Raw genomic sequence first — 17,586 nt, forward strand, 5'->3', positions numbered from 1 at the left:
AAAAAAAAAAAAAAAGGAATAAAAAACATTCCAGAATCCCTGGTCTTACCCAATGGTCTCACGTGATAGCTGAAGCCCAGAGATTGTAAAGAGATTGACTGAAGGTCACACAGCAGCTTAAGGACAGAGGCAGAACTCAATTTCAAGTCTCTCAATTCTCTGACCACAGACCCTTCTCAATTTCCCCTTTTGTTTTAAAAGTTACCACAGGGCCTGGGGATGCCAGTAGTAAAGTGTCTGCCTGGTCTATGCAAGGCCCTGGATTTGAATCAAGCACAAACAACAGCCAAACACAAAAATGTGGAATCATTTGCTAATCAAGTAGGAAAAGGGAGACACAGGGATGGAGCAGGGAACTGCCCTGCTCCAAATGTGGCCACTGGTACCCAGCCAAAGCTCTAACCAGCACCTACCTGACCACAGGCAAACAGGCCTGGGCATGGGCAGCACCATGGCCAGGGTGGGCAGCATCGTGAGCCCACTGGTGAGCATGACTGCCGAGTTCTACCCTTCCATGCCTCTCTTCATCTTCGGTGCTGTCCCTGTGGCTGCCAGTGCCGTCATTGCCCTGCTACCAGAGAGCTTGGGCCAGCCACTGCCGGATACAGTGCAGGACCTGAAGAACAGGTAGGTATACCCCAAAAAGGATCAGTGATTTACTCCAGGTCACCTACCTAGGCTGGGGCAACACTGCGGCTCAAACACAGGCCTCCTCTTCCACATCAGAGTTTTGTCCCTTTGTCTCCAAGTGGAAGATTCTCCCATAATCCTTGGGGCTCTCAGCTCCAGGAAGAAGTGGTTGCCATTTGAGAGCAGATAGCAGATGGCTAGTCACAGCTGAGGGGGAGAGCCTGCCCCATCTCAGACTCAAACAGGAGGCTGCAAACTCAAATATCTGCTTTCCTTCCCCAGGAGCAGAAGAAAGCAGAAGCAACAGCAGCAGGAACAGCAGAAGCAGATGATGCCACTCCAGGCCTCGACACAAGAGAAGAATGGACTCTGAAAATGGAAGGGGCTTCACACAGCACTAAAAGGGAGTGGGGTTCTACAGGTCCCACCATCTACATGAGAAGAGGGAATGAGTGGAAGGAGTGGAGCATCCAAATGTGAAGGCTGCCATTCAGAGAAATGCCTCCCCAAAGGTCACTTCAGTAGACCCACTAGGAACAAAAGCTCTGACAGTGTGCCACTCCTTAAGCAGAATGTGCTCTTCATCAGCCATCTTCCAGCTCAGTGGTCACTCCTCCAACTCTAGTCCACCTCCAGGATATTGCAATGAATCCCAGACAATTAAATGAATTTCTTCTACCTTGGTCCTTCCCTCTTCTTCTCTGCCCCCACCTCTCCTATCCAATCATTTCTGTTTTGGCTACATGCTGTATGTCTCTTTCCTTCGCAGAAATCAGAATTCGATGAGAAACTGAAATGAAACCAGCAGTCAGAGGCTCTGCTCTGGTCTCTTCTCCTGCTGTAAGAGCAGATGGAAACTTCTAGCAGCAAAAGAGATAGATGCCCATAGGTGTGATATCAGGATATTGCCCCCTGCAAGTCCAGACCACTAGACAACCTAATCTTTCCTGTGTTTTCAATGTTGCTCTGCTTCCTGTAGGTCCAGGGGCTGTGGAGGAGTGAGATGAGGACCACACAGTATTGAACAGCCAGGGAGACCCAATACTGAGTATTAATTATGTGCCAGGCAGTGTATTAAGCAATTTGAATGTATTAATTCAGTTTATCCTCTCAGCCACCCCCTGGAGGTGGATACTGTTCGAGAGTAATTTGGTTTGGTTTCATTTTTTAGTTTTACTGATAAGGGGTCTTATCCAGCTAGTTATTTTGTCAACTTGACACAAACTAGAGTCATTTGAGAGGAAAGAACCTCAACTGAAAAAAAAAATGTCTCTATAAGTGAAGGCAAGCCTGTGTGGGGCAGGTTCTTGATTAATGATCGATGTAGGAGGATCCAGGCCACTGTTGGCAGTGCTATCCCTGGACTGGTGATCCTGGGTGCTATAACAAAGTGAGCTGAGCAAGCCAGTAAGCATTGTTCTTCCACGGCCTGTGCTTCAGTCTCTGCCCTGACTTCCCACCATGATGGAGTGTGACCTGAGAGCTATAAGATGAAATAAACCCTTTCCTCTCCAAGTACCTTTGGTCATGGTATTTTGTCACAGCAATGGAAATACTAAGACAGGGTCTCATCCCTGGCTGGGTTTGACTTACTTGACCTGAGGATGACTTTGAACCTTGAGACTTCTGCCCCCACCTCCCAAATGCAAGCATTACAGGTATGTGCTACAATATTCAGATCTGAAAATAGTACCACTTTATTCCTATCTTAGTCTATTTTCAGTCATTGTGTCAGGGACCTTCTAGCATCTTCTGTGATCTGACCAAGATGGAACACTCCAGAGGATTCTCAACTTCCTGGTCTTTGTAGAGCTCTCTCCTCCTTCTCAGGGCTTCACCTCATCATGCCAGGTCCCACACAGGCTTTTAGTCCAAAGTCCTTCCTTACAGGATTTTTCCTCCTCCAAAGAAGTTTCATGACCCCAGAGAGATTTAGAGGACAGAGGCTCCACCAGCTAAGCTTCCAGTCCTATGGTAGGCTGCACAGAGGAACTCTTGAGGATGTCTATACTGATTCCTTGGAACTTTCAATTGTGTGGCCTGAAACATAAATGATAGGCAGATATGATTAAACTAAGGATTCTGAAGTGAAGAAACTATCCTAAATTATTTGGGTTAGCCCAATGTGATCACAAAGACAGTTAGTGAGACTAATCAGTAGACAGCAGCCATAACAGCAGAATCAAGAGGGTGGAGTGACTCAAGAAGGAATGAAAAATAAAAACCAGTTTAAGACAAGACAGAGACAATAAGCTTCAATTAATTGTTACTAAATTAAAGTAACTTCTGATCATTTTCAATCAAATAGATACATTTAGCATTATCAAATAAATAAATAAGTGGTGTGGACCTCCAGGCCAAGGAATGAAATGTCCAGGAGATGAAATAGGAAGGAAATGGATTCTTCTTCGAATCCACCAAAAGGAACACATCCCTGTTGACATAGCAACCTTCAATCTCCAGCCTCTAACTATACAAGAATAAACGGGACTGTTTTAAGCCTCTATATTTGCAATGCTTTCTTATGAACAGCAATAGGAAACTAATGATATCTTTTGTTAGTTTCCTCCAGGAGGCCCAGTAGAGAGTCTAATTTCCCATCTATCATATTTTTGGTTGGGGTGGAACTATAATGCCTAGGTAGGGGAAAGGTCCTATTATCAAATTCACAGGGTTTGCCTGACCCCCATTTCCTGTAGATACTTTGGAACTCCTAAACTCCCCTCTGCTAACTCCTCACCTGCCTATCCCCTACCCATTAACCACCCCAAGCCCCCTGCACAGGTGTTTCAAATCTCCCCATCATAAGTATAGGAACAAAAGAAAAATACTGCACTGGGGCTGGAGATGTAGTTTAGCTGGTAGAGCGCTTGCCTAGCAGGCATGAAGCCCTGAGGTCCAGTCTCAGCCTTAGTAAGCCAAGCATGCTGATGTGCACCTGCAATCCCAGGACTCAAGAGGCACGGGGGGGGGGGGGGGGGGGGGGGGGGGGGGGGGGGGGGGAAGAGCTGAAAGTTAAGGTCACTCTGGGTCTCACAGTGAGTAGGAGGTGAGCCTAGTACTCATGACATGTGCTGTCTCAAGGGGAAAAAAAATTAAAAAATGAACAGGGATACAAAAGGGGAAGGGAAGGAAACCCTGCATGGGCCTGTGTCCCCAGCCTCCCCGTAAAGAAACCCTCAGTGATCTCTGAGGGCTATCTCCATGCAGCTCAGATTGTGGTTACATGCCAGGAGCTGAATCTGTTGCAAACCAATGAAGTGTTACGCTACATGATCTTGAGGCTCCATTTCCTCCTCCAGTTCCAAATCCAGTCTCACTCTGTTCGCTTAAATTCCTCCTCAAGAGAAGCCCACTGTGATACATCTGTAAGGACCCAAGGCAGCTATGGTTTAGACGTAGGTGGTAGATGAAACTAGATGTTCATATGGAATGTCTCAAAGTACAGCAGCCACTAGGGAAAGGGATGGCTGAGACCCAAACGCAACCTGATGGAAAGCTAGATCTACCCCTAGGCTTGATGATATCCTTGGCATATAGATTTAACCAATCCCAGTGCCACTTACTGACCTCTACTTGAACTCTCCACTTGCAATTATACAAGGAACATGGTTGTTGTTCTAAAAGCATTGAGAATGGAGGAGAAATCGGGGAGTGCAGGATCTGAAAGAACTCTTCTACTGTCAACAACTAGAAAAGTGAAGGAAATGTAGAAGGAAAACTGAAGGAACCACAGTTCAGATACCAGACACTAGGAAGCACCAGACCATACTTGCTATGAGAAAGGGAACAAATGAGAGCTGCCTTCATCCAAGCTCCCTCCATAGGAGCAGATTCTGGGCCTCAGTACAGAAGCAGGGTCTAAACAGAGCCAGGCAATCTCACAAAGTTGAGAACAAAAGAGACATTCAAGGTGGCCAAGGCAGTGAGGATTTGCAGAACCGAGAACTATAAAGCTTCTAGAGATGAGAGAGGTATACAAGCACCAGGGACCACAGGTTTGCAGAATCTAAAAAGGATTCCTAGCGGTGGAGATGCAGCTCAGTTGGTAGAGGGCTTATCTACCTCAGTACTACAAACAAACCAGGTGTGGTGCTTCACGCCCACAATCCCAACACACAAAAGATCAGAAGTTCAAAGTCATCCTCAGTTACATGGAGATCTTGAGGCCAGACTCAGCCACATAAGACTGCCTCAAAAACAAAACAAAACAACACAAACAACAACAAATAAATAGGAATAAATAGGCGAAAGGAACGTCTAGGGCCTGTGAGGTGCTCAGTGGGTAAAAGCACTGGCCACCACAAACCTGACAACGTGAGTTCTGTCCCTGGAACCCACTTTGGAAGCAGTGAACTGACTCCTGAAAGTTATGTTTTGACCTCTATATGCAGACAGAGAGAATAGAATGAAATTTTAAAAGAAGACTTCCTAGAACTGGGTAAAAAGAACTCAAGCTCCCCAATTCAAATACAGCCAAAAATCCATAAACATAGGCTATGCCATAGAAGATACAGGAACAGGCAATAAGCACAAAAGATGATCAACCTCATTATAATTCAGGAAAATGAGTATCAGACCACAGTGAGATGCTGGTTCACACCCTTACAAATAGCTAACACATAATATTCTGGATCCTATGCAGCCATGTGATGCCCTGGGCAGCCACCTTGAGATTCTACAGGATCCTCACCAACATGAAGACTCTCACCAGATGTGACCAGATGTGACCCCTTGACTTTGGACTTCCTGCTACTCCATGTGACCAAAATGCAGCCAGAGGCTGAGACTCAGCTAGTGAGACCTACCCACACTGGACTTTGATTCAGGGGACAGTGGCTTGAAAATGGAGCCCAACAGAATACTGTCCCCATGGTGACAGGTCCACAGCTCAGGTACAGATCCCAGAGCCTTCACTGGACTAGTTTGTGGGTCATACTACTCAAGCTGAATTTTCTCCGTAACTCTCCCAACTACCCCATGGGCTATTGATAAATGTGTTCTCTCCTTGAAAAAGAAATTGAGGCCGAGCACACCAATGTGCTGAAAAAGAAGGAACAGAAATCCAGTTCTAGCAGAAACCTAGGTTTGTAGTCATTCATTAGCAATGGCAGCAGTCGTGAACCAAAGTAAGCCTTCGCTCTTTGTAAGTTGACTTGCCTCAGGTATTTGTCACCAGTGATAGAAAGCTGACTAATACGCAGAGTCCCAAAACAGAACACCAAGGACTAGACAGCTTACTCAACAGAAAATCATTTCCTCACAGTTCTAGAGGCTGAAAGTCCATTATCAAAGAGGCAGCAGGTTTCAGCCTCTTCCCTTGGCTACCTTCCCATGGTGTCCTCACATGGCCTCTCGTACACACACACACACACACACACACACACACACACACACATACACACATACACACACACACACACACATACACACATACACACATACATATACACACACACACACATACACACACACATACACACATACACACACACATACACACATACACACACACATACACACACACACACACATACACACATACACACACATATACACACACACACACACACACATACACACATACACACACACACACACACACACACACACACCTACTGCTTCTTTTTATAAAGACATCAGATGCTTAGATCAGGAACTTAATCTTTCTTTTATTATTTGACAATTCCAGACACACAAATAACACATGCAAAGTTCCTCCCCTCAACTCCCACTCTCCCCAGATATCCCTAACATGTTCCCCTCTCTTTCACTTTCTCAACTTCAATAAGAACATGAGACCTGGAGGCCTGGCTGCCTGAGTCCTGAATCCTCTTCTTTCCTCCAATGGGAACAATCTTTTCCCAATAACACAGGGGCCAGCAGCACAGGAGCCACAAAGCCCTGCATGGATAGCTAGATCTTTTTTCCCTTCTATCAGCGTGGCTGAGGTGAGGCAACCTGGGCCACTCTCCAACCTCCTGCCGCATCTGTGTCAGTTACCTTCTTCAGTACTGTGTCAAGGTAACTGACAAAACTGGCTCATAGAGGGGATACAATCCATCACGGCAGAGATGCCGCAGACTTGGGTAGCTGGTCAGAGAGCTGACTGCCTATACTCTACTTCTCTCCTTTTTACTCAGTCCAGAACCCCACCCCACGGAACAGCGCCACCCAGATTCAGAGTGGATCTTCCTACCTCAGACAAATCTTTCCAGAAATATCCTCACAGACAAATCCAGAAGTTTATTCTGCTACGTATTTCTAAATTCTGCCAAGACACCCATCCAGATCTCTTCCCCACCCCCTCTTCCCCTCTCCACACACAGACACAGTCCGAGTGACCATGACCTGAGATTGTCTGAAACGGGGACAGACGCCAAAGCTACAGTGCTTGCCCAGAACACAGAGCTTTTCAAGTTGAGAGACTCACCCAGGAGGAGACATAGTAATCCCTTCAGGGAGCAGCTCTCTGCCCAGCGCACACCAGAGAAGACACTGCAACAGCAGCCAAATGCTAACCTTCACCTTCTCAAAAGGCCAAAAGACACTGGGGAATCAGACAAGTCCCCAAGGTGGGTACAGAAGAAAGAGAATGGAGGCTGGAGAGTCTGAGCTCAGAGTTTTAGAGACGGAAAGTTTTCTGACTTTATCTAGAAATTGTTCCCAGTACCCTAGGAGAAGGAGATAAGATAGGAAGGACAGCAGGGCTGTGGGGTTCCTTTCATCTTTGCCACACACACACTCACATACTCTCACACACCACACACACACACACACACACTTTCATACACACACATACACACAAACACACACATGTGATTGGATCATGATGGCCTGCTGAGTGGCTCGTTAGACTGCATTCTGAACCTCACAACTGTAACACCAATCGTGTTCTTCACCTCTGTTCCAGTCAAAGGTCTTTTGGTCAGCAAGAAGAGCCTCTGTCAAATAAGCCAGTGGGAAAGGGGACATAACTCCAAGTATGCAAAAGAATTCAAGGGGCCTGAAAGATTGCTTCGCAATTAAGAGCACCTGCTCAAGCCTGGAGAGATGGGCTCAGTGGTTAAGAGTACTGGCTGCTCTTTCTGAGGAACCAAATTCAATTCCCAGCACCCACGTGGCAGCTCACAGCCATCTGTGACTCCAGCTGCTGTGGATCTGCCGTCTCTGGCCTCTGTAAGCACCTGCACTCGTGTGCAGGAATTGTCTCACACTGAACCCTCATGCAGATACAGCTACAGATGGATTTAAAAAAAAAAAAGACTTTAGGAACAAGCGATAAGACATGTCCAGGACTCATGGAAACTGGAACCAAGAACTGGAACACCAGAGGTATTTCTGTATGTTCACTCTGCTCCTTCTCCGAGGCCGGTTTCATCTGTGTGCTCTTCATCTGTGGACAAAATGACCACCTGCCCTGTCTCTGATCCATTACCTCTCAGGCTTAGGGCTCAACGCCAATCAGAACATTTTTGTGTACTGAATTCAAGTTCTCAGGAGAAGTTCTGATGGACTTAAGGCCACAAGCCTTCCCCTCTGCATTTGGTTCGTGGCCACACTTTATCTAACAAATGCACTTGACTACTTACTTTTTGTTGCTGGGATAATACCTCACAAATATAGTATAAGGAAAGAAAGGTTTGTTTGGCTCAACAGTTTAAGGATAAAGTCCATTGTGGTGAGGAAGCCATGGCAGTGGAAGCTTGAGGCAGCTGGTCAGACAGCATCTACAATCAAGGAGCAAAGACGTGCTCAGCTCACTTTCCCCTCTTTATTCTGTCTGGGACCCCAGCCCCTGGATAATGTTGCCTAAATTGAGAGTTAATCTCCATCTCAATTAGCCTAACCTAAATAATGCTTCGTAGATAGGCCCAGAGATTTGTTTCCATGTTGATTCCAAACATCATCAAATAATCAATTTAACCATCACCGGCACCAAGGGTGAGAATAGTGAGCTTTGTGGTTCATTGACATCAACCTGTGCTATATGCAAAGAAAAGATGCCCTGAGAAAGAGCTGCAGTTCAGCATAGACCCAGTCTTTGCTCATGCAGCGTCTGTCTGAAACACATACAAGGTAAATTATACTCATACTGGAAAGACCCTACTGAAAGCTACCTACAGAAATACCAGGTAATGAGTACGGCATGGCTAATCCTTCCTACCTCTGTCACACGCAAGTGCCCTGTGCAACTCCCTCCAGGCACAGTATAACGACTTTCTTTTTTCCTCAAAGGTGTGCCCATGTTTACTTTATGTGTATGGGTGTTTTGTCTGTGTGTGTATGCATGTCTATGTGCATGCAGAGTCCACCCAGAGGCCAAAAGAAGGTGTCAGAGCCTCTGGAACTGGAGTTTTGAGCCTCCACATGGGTGCTCAAGAGGACTGCAAGTGCTCTTTATGATCAGGCATCCCTCCAGACATCCCCTGGGATTTCTTCTTTATTTTCAGACCCAAGATCTCAGACATTCTCATTGTAGTAGCACTGGCCCATGATGACCGCCTGGGCCTCCGGTCAAGCGGCAGATGGGGAAGGCTCGCGGTGGGCTGAGGCAGGACTGAGATCCATGGCCCAGCAACCGAGCTGTTGCTCAGCGGCGTCCGGTGTGCCGATCTCAGACATTCTTATCTACTCACTTCAATATATCTTATCAATCTTCCCAATTCTGCTTTCGCTTTACTCTTCTTTTTTTAATTTAAATTTTATTTTGTATTGTGTGTGATGCAGGGGAAGAGGAGAGCATGCATGGAGGTCAGAGGACAATTCTAGTTCTCTCCTACCTTTATATGGATTCTGCAGATCAAGTTCAGGTTATCCTGGGAAATGCTTTTTACTTTTATTTCTTGAGCTCCCTTCTCAACCAACCCCTTCTCCCCCCACCCCCTTTTCAAGTCTAGGTCTCCACTCTGTGGAATCAGCTCCACAGCTGACTCTACTCTCTAAACTGCCAAGCCACCTGCTGTTCTTCTGTCCCAAACAGCAGGCAGTTTGGCCTAAGAGCTCAGATTTCTTATCATCTAAGGAATCTGAATAAGTGAGCATCTTGGATTTCCTCATAAATGAAGACTTCATACTAATCTCCTCAAGATTTTTTTTTTTTTTTTTAGATTTAGTAGCTGACCAAGACATACACGGTTACCTCACTCCCTGAGTCAATTCCAAACAGGTCAGCATGGATGCCAAGAATGATCTTCCAGTGGACACAGTAGATGGGGCTATCAGCCACCACCACATGGACCACTGGAAAAGCTGTTTTATAAACACAGTCATGTTAGTTTTTCCTTAGGTCAATAATATCAAAGCCTGTGGCTGCCTCTCAAGAACATCTCATTAGGATAATAGGCAGCTAACACACATAACCCAATGTGAAACTGGACCTTCTGAGATGTTAAGCAAATGAAATGGCTCACAGAATCAGCAGGGACTACTTAAGCAAGAAACATAATTGCAATTAAGACATTTCACCCAGGACCACATGGCCGTGTCTGGTAAGTCCAACAAACCAGGTTGTCATCTGGGAAAGACAAGACCCAGAATGACCACTGAGAAGAACTCCTAAAGATGCCGCAACCTGGCAAGCGGGACTCACCAGTCTCCAGGCAATGGAAAAAAAAAAAATGCCCTGGGGCCAACCAGATGGTTCAGTGAGTAAACATGCTTGATGCCAAGCCTGATGACCCATGTTTGATCTGATCTCTGGAATCCAAATGATGAAAGAAGAAAACCAACCCCTATAAGTTGTTCTTGTAAATTAAAAATGCAAGACAAGAGGCTAGGGAAATGACTCAGTCAATAAACATGAGGACCAGAATACCAGAATATTTGGATCCATACAAAAGCCAAATATGGCAACATGTATGTACATGCATGTTGCCATATATACACATATATGTGTGTATATATATTAATATATATGTATATGTATATTTATATATATTAATGGAACCCCAAGTGCTGAAACAGAAAGATCCCTGGAGGTCATTGGCCATTGAGTTAAGCCCAATTCAGGTTCAACAAGAGGAACTGACTCATAAATAAATAAATAAATAAATAAATAAATAAATAAATAAGATGGAGGAACCAGAGAGATAGATAGTTCACTACTAAGAGCCCATATTACTCTTCCAGAGGACCTGAGTTTTGTTCCCAGCATCTACATCAAATGGCTCACAACTGCCTACAACTCCAGCTGTAAAAACACAAAAATACTGTAAGAATATGTTTTCATTTCAATCCCAGGTGTGGAACATGGGGCTGCTTCAGATTATCCACAGCAGCTGACTATGATTTGCCTCATGCTCTAGCAGGGGAGTAATTTTGTCAGCTGCAGATAGTTTCTGCAAATGTATGAAGTTTGGATTCTGGGGAATTTCAAGAGAGTATATATATAAAGATCCCCAAGAGGCAGGGTCAGTTGGTGGGTTGTTGGTTGGGTTGTTCATAGGTTAGTGATTGGTTATTGTTGATTGCTGTTCATTACTGTTAGTTATATTTGTTAAGTAGTTGTGTAAAAAGAAGAAAGAAAAAGAAATTAGAGATCCTGATGGCAAAAATCAAACTTGCTCCCAGGAATTCAAAGCCCCTAATCAGCAGGAAGTAGTCTAACAATGATGTTGTCTCCTTTCTTTCTAGCCTTTTCTCTCTTCTATCTAGTATTACGGGGTTGAAAGAATAGAAAAGGGGGTGTAGAAGGGTGTATGAGAGAAAGTAGCAAAGGATCTGTTACAACTCAGTGTCCACCTCTGGCCTCCACACACAGGCATGCATGCACACACAAGCCCCAGAAAATTTCTGGTCTATCAACAGCAGCTTTTCTGAACCTATGTTGGTCAGGACTCTTGGTTTATACATGGTCCTATGGCAACTCTAGCTATTTTAAGCATAAATGGGATGGATGTTTATGGATGTTTAATGGCTCTCTTAACCAAACCACAAGACAGGTCAAGTCAAGCTGAAGCTGCCCTAGAGACAATGGGAACAGGAACAAGAACATAGATATTATCAGCATTCTTGTTGGTTGGCCCTCCTCTCTGCTTGTCTTGAATTCTGAGCACATCTACTGTATACAAATGCTTTGTGAGATGGCCTCTTGTCATTCTGGGATCATCCTTATCAACTTTATGACCAAGATAAAGGGGATCCTTTCATCCAAATCCATCTCCATCTCTCTCTCTCTCTCTCTCTCTCTCTCTCTCTCTCTCTGTCTCTCTCTCTCTCTCCCGTGTGTGTGTGTATGTGTGTTGCATATAGATAGGTATACATGCATGTTTAAATGTGTGGGGTGACACTGTATGTGTGTGTGCATCCCTGTGTACACATACACATGTGGAAGCCAGAAGCTGATGTCAGGTTTCTTCCCCAATTCCTTTATTTACCAAGACAAGGTCTCTTGCTGGAGCTCACTGATTTAGCCAGTCTAGCTGGCTGATAACCCCATCTCTACACTCCAGGGCTGGGATTACAGGTTGTCCTCCACGTATACCCAGTTGGTTTGTGGGTACTGGCAATCCAAACTCCAGGGCTCATGCTTATGCTGCAAGCACTTTATCCACTTAGCCATCTCCCCAGCTCCAAAGCCAAGACTGATAGTGTGGTTTGTGTCCCTCCCACTCATCTAGTTTTAGGCAAAGAGACACAAATGATTATGGAAGACTGAGTCTCCTGCCCATTCCTGTACTGCATATGAACAACCATGCCACCTCCTGGTATCCTGTGGTCACTCATTTTTTTTTTCCTCTTTTTTTTCCTTTTTTTTTCCTTTTCTTTTTCCTAAGGCCAGTCTCAGAGCATCTGTCATGTATCTGAAGTTTTATGGAGTCAGGCATGCAGGCTTGCCTTAGGCAGCAATTCTCTTAATCTCTCTTATCCTCACCATTGTGTATTCCTAGACTTTGGCTCCTGCTATTGATAAAAATAATTCTCTATTCTCAAGGCACAGGAGGACATAGAAATACTTGATCTCCTGGGTTTTCAGGCACACAGAATGAAGAGAACAGAATGGTAATTGCTAATGACAATACTGAGATGGCAGAAGTCCCAAGCAACTGTTGCTCTGGTATGTACAATGCAAATTAGAGCAGAGGAGAAGCCAAGAGATTTTTGTCTGAGTTCTCTATATTCAGAGACACTGTCAGGTTCTTAATCGAGAAAAATCTAGGCTGCATATAGATTTTAAGATTTGCTTTTATTATTGTGTGTGTGTGTATATATATATATACTACATGTGGGTGCCCAAGGAGATAAAAAGATGTTGAGTCCCTTGAAGCTGGAGGTTCAAACAACTGTGAGACATCCAACAAAGGTCCTCTGGAAAAGCAGCAAGTGCTCTTAACCACTGAGCAACCTCTCCAGCCCTTCTTTGTTTTATTGCTTTTGTTTGTTTATTTGTTTTTGTGCATGTGTACACATATGCGTGTACCATGACCCATAAGGAAATCAGAGAACAACTTGCAGTTGTTTCTCTTCTTCTACCATGTATTCTTCTACCACCACAACGTATTTGAAATCAAAGCTGTATCAGACAGTATGTAGATTTATATAACAATAGCAATTTCAATAAAATAGGAGACAATTCCAGTTGTGGCTGAAATGAAAAATGTCTTCATAGGTACATGGATCCTGGTAGCACTGTTTAAAGAGGTTGTGGAACTTTTAGCGGGTGTATCCCTGATAAAGTCCTTCACAGTCAGGGTTGGGGGAGTTGAAGGTTGTTTGAAGGCTCTTAGCTCCACTTCCTGTTTTCTCTGACATTTCCTATGTGAGGATGAAATGGAATCTCTCTGCTTCCTGCCCTTGCTCCATGTCTTCCCCACAATTATGGATCCAATCTCTCTGGAGCCGTAAGCCAAATAAACACGCCCTCCCTTACGTTACTTTTTGTGGTGATACTTTACTGCAGCAACAGAAGAGTCACTAATACAATCGCATTGCTCCTTGAGCAAAGCGTACAAGCACTGATGTCCCAAGTTCTGCATCACGTGATATTTGATTCCACAGAATAAAAAAAAAAAAACCACAGTGGGGCTGGTGTGCAAGAGCTCTTGTTATTACCATGAAAACCTGAGTTCAGTCCCCAACACTAGGTGTGGCCAAGCACATCTGTAACTCCAGTACTAGGATAATGGGGAGCAGAGACGAGATTAGTGAGGCTCGCTGGCCAGTTAGCATAGGTTTTAAAAGGTAAGCTCAAGGTTCAGAGAGAGATGTGTCTCAGAGGATAAGGCAGAAAGTGAGATAGCAAGCACCCAGTATCCTCCAGATACGCATGCATGGACACACATATGCACACATATATAACACTTGATAAATTTGTACACCACACAATTTTGTTTTGGTTTGGGTTTTTCCAGACAGGGTTCCTCTGTATAGCCCTGGCTGTCCTGGAACTCACTCTGTGGACCAGGCTGGCCTCGAACTCAGAAACCTACCTGCCTCTGCCTCCCAAGTGCTGGGATTAAAGGCAGGTGCCACCACTGCCTGGCTTACACCACACAATTAATTAATCAAATCCCACAATAAAAAAATTTACAAACAAGGATTTCCCTCCAAACATATCAAGTTCATCAGGTAACTTTGCTTAAAGGGTAAATTCCTCGGGAAGTGCAACAGCACATCTAATGGGGGCTGCCCTGCTCATTCCAGAGCCTTCCTGTCTTTCCGTTCTTTGTGGACCTTTGTTGTTTCTTTGAGGCAGGGCCTCACCATGCAGTCCTGGCTGATAGAGATCCACCTGTCTCTGCCTCCCAAGTACTGGGAGCCTTGTCCTTTTGTCTGTTAGCAAAGAAAATGACAGTTTTACAACCCATCCAAAAGGAGACCAAAGCAAGTTCTTAATTTTAGAAAAAAAAAATGGCATGTCTCTTCATCATTTCAGTTTAAGAGTAATGGCATATCCTTTGGCAGTATAAATTTCTGTAGGCTGTGGAGCTGTTTAACTGTACCCAGAGAAGAAATAATTTCAGAAGGGGAGTTCTTTTCTTATCTTGACTTAAAAGAACAGCAAAATTATTCAGTGATAAAAAGAACTGAACTACCAAGCCATGAAGAGCCATGGAAGAAGCTTCAATGTATACTACTCAGCAAAAGAACCAATCTCAAAAAGCTACGTACTATATAGTTCCATATATATACATATACATGTATGTGTATGTGTATGTATATCATGTATATGTATATATGTACATACATACAAACATACATGCATATGCATGTATGAAGTTCTTGCCATGACTAGATTGTGCTTCTTCATTTTTCTCTCCCTCCTCCTCCTCTCTGCTCTGGCTCCTCCTGGTCTTAGTGCCTCATTCTTCTCTCTCCCTTCACTCCCTCCAGCTCTCTCTACCCTCCCCATCTCTCTCTCTAGTTTTCTCCACTGTATACACACACACACACACAACTATACAATATATACTACATAATATATAGTTTTACCATATGACATACTTTTAGAGACAGTGTCTCATCATTTAGCCCTGGCTGGCCTGGAATTCAGAGACTGACATGACTGGCTATATTACATTCTAAAAATAAAAAAAAAAAAAAAGGCTGGCTGGAGGGATGGTTCAGCCATTAAGAGCACTTGACTGCTCTTCCAAAGGGCCTGAGTTCAATTCCCAGCAACCACATGGCAGCTCACAACCATCTGTAAATGGGATCCAATGCTCTCTTCTGGTGTGTCTGAAGACGGACAGTATCATATACATTAAATAAATAAATAAATAAAAAATTTTTGTTTGTTTTGTTTTTTTGAGACAGGGTTTCTCTGTATAGCCCTGGCTGTCCTGGAACTCACTCTGTAGACCAGGCTGGCCTCGAACTCAGAGATCCACCTGCCTCTGCCTCCCAAGTGCTAGGATTAAAGGCGTGTGCCACCACCGCCCAGCAAATAAATCTTTTTTTAAAAAAGGCAAAATAATGGAGACAATAAAAGGATCAATGATCTCATCAGATGGTGTTTTTTGTGGGACTCCTAACAGTAGGGTTGGGGTGTCTCTGACACTCTTGGAACCCTTGTCCTGCTACTGGGTTGCCTCACCCAGGCTTGATAAGAGGGTTTATGCTTAGTCTTATTATGCCTTGTTATGCCATATTTGGTGAATATCCCTGAAAGGCCTGCTCTTTTCTGAAGGGAAATGGAGGAGGAGTGGATCTGGGAGAGAGAAGAAGGGAGCTAGGAGGAAGGGAAAACTGCAACTGGGATGTATTGAAAATAAAAAAATAATTAATTTTACAAAAAGGATCAGTGATAGTGAGAAGAGTTTCCACCATTTTTAAAAACTGGGAAGATCATTGCTGGAGTAGTGGTGGCCATTGCAATGGCAGCATTTGTGGTGGATCCCCAGGTGCCCACATTGGGATCTGAACCAATGATATTGGGTTCCCCTACATCTCCAAAGCCAGGCATTAATGCCCAGTTCTTACCTGGATTTTTAATGGGGGATCTACCAGCTCCAGTGATTCCGCAGCCTCCATCAATTAGCGGCCCTTCAGCAGGAGTATGAGATCACCTTTACTAGCAAGGGGCTCACCACCACAGCCAGTTGTACCTGCTCATAAAGATAAAAGTGGGGCTCTACCTGTTAGAAGTATTTATGATGACATTTCCAGCCCAGGACTTAGATCAACACTTTTGGCTTCAAGAAGACAGGCAAACATTCCATTGTTGCAAAGTCCTCTTGTTGGAGCTACAACTCCTGTGACTGAGCAAAGCAAATATTGGTCAGCCATGAAAGACAACACCATCTCCTGCCCAGCTGGATCCTTTTTATACTCAAGGAGAGTCTCTGACTTCAGAAGATCACCTAAACAACACTTGGGTGACTGAGTTTGGGTTTCCACGAGCACCTGCTTCTTATATATTATTACAGTTTGCACAATATGGATATGGAAACATCTTAAAGCATGTGGTGTCTAACACAGGCAACTGGATGCATATTCATTACCAATCTAAATTGAAAGCCCGGAAAGCTTTAAGCAAAGATGGTCTCCCATATTTGGAGAATCCATCATGATTGATGTCAAGCCATGTATAGATAAAAATGTCATGGAAAACAGTGACAGAGGAGTCTTGTCAACTCCATCTCTACCCTTTACAACACCCATCAGGACCTTAGGCACTCCAACACAGCCTGGAGGCATTCCTAGGGTTTCTACCATGAGGCCTCTTGACACAGCATACAAGGCCTCCACTAGTGACTACCAGGTTATTTCTGACAGACAAACACCACAGGAGGATGAAAGTTTTGTGTCCAGAACAATGGAGTACATGTTCGGTTGGTAGTACAGCAGGAGCTGGGCTGCTGTTGCGGTAGCAAAGGGCTGCCAATGGCCTTAGGCTAGTTGTATAACCATCCTGGCTGTGTTGGATACCCACCTCAGATACATCTTCTACAATCCTTTGTTTAAGAAAATAGCCCATTTGTAGCTTACACTTTAAAAGATGGCCGTGATACACCTGGAGAGAAGATGTCCAGATGGCATTTTGTGCTTCTGTGATGTAGTGCATGCTTAGTGCCAAGTACTTGGCATCTACTGCAGTACATTAAATGATTGAGCTTGAAGTCAGTCTTATTGGCTTTCATGAGAAGATGGATAAATTTCACAGAGAGCGACAGCTGCTTTATCAAGGCACAGTGACTATAATTAGCAATTTGAATTATGGTCTTAATTTAGATAGTACTTAATATCTTTGTATATGTCTTGTGGATTGTCATCTTTTATGTTCTTTTTTAAAACCATCTACAACTAATGATACCTAATAAATTTTGTCAATTTTTATGTGCTAAAAAAAAAAAGAGCAGTGATCACCAGGGGTTAGGGAGGAGGAAGTGTCAAATAGACAGGGCACAGAGACTAGGAGACCATGAGTCTAGACCATGAGTCTAGGTTTTCTGGTACTATACTGGTGAATACATGCCATTACATACTTGTGAGAATCTATAGAACATAAAATGC

The 17,586-nt window shown here is 44.2% G+C and overlaps 1 protein-coding gene and 1 pseudogene across 1 annotated transcript in view; both read left to right on the forward strand.

Annotated features, from left to right (window-relative positions):
- Window positions 1-1,313, forward strand: part of Slc22a6 (solute carrier family 22 member 6) — an 8,818-nt gene extending 7,505 nt beyond the window's left edge. The window contains exons 9-10 of the mRNA XM_031389560.1: window positions 424-627; window positions 913-1,313. Coding sequence (XP_031245420.1) covers window positions 424-627; window positions 913-1,003 — 295 coding nt within the window. The 3' untranslated portion in view covers window positions 1,004-1,313. The remainder of the gene's footprint in view (window positions 1-423; window positions 628-912) is intronic.
- A 14,634-nt stretch (window positions 1,314-15,947) lies between these two features.
- On the forward strand, window positions 15,948-16,912 carry LOC116103502 (annotated as a pseudogene).
- Window positions 16,913-17,586: the final 674 nt, after the last annotated feature.

This window comes from Mastomys coucha, unplaced genomic scaffold, assembly GCF_008632895.1.
Source record: "Mastomys coucha isolate ucsf_1 unplaced genomic scaffold, UCSF_Mcou_1 pScaffold21, whole genome shotgun sequence".
NCBI lineage: Eukaryota > Metazoa > Chordata > Mammalia > Rodentia > Muridae > Mastomys > Mastomys coucha.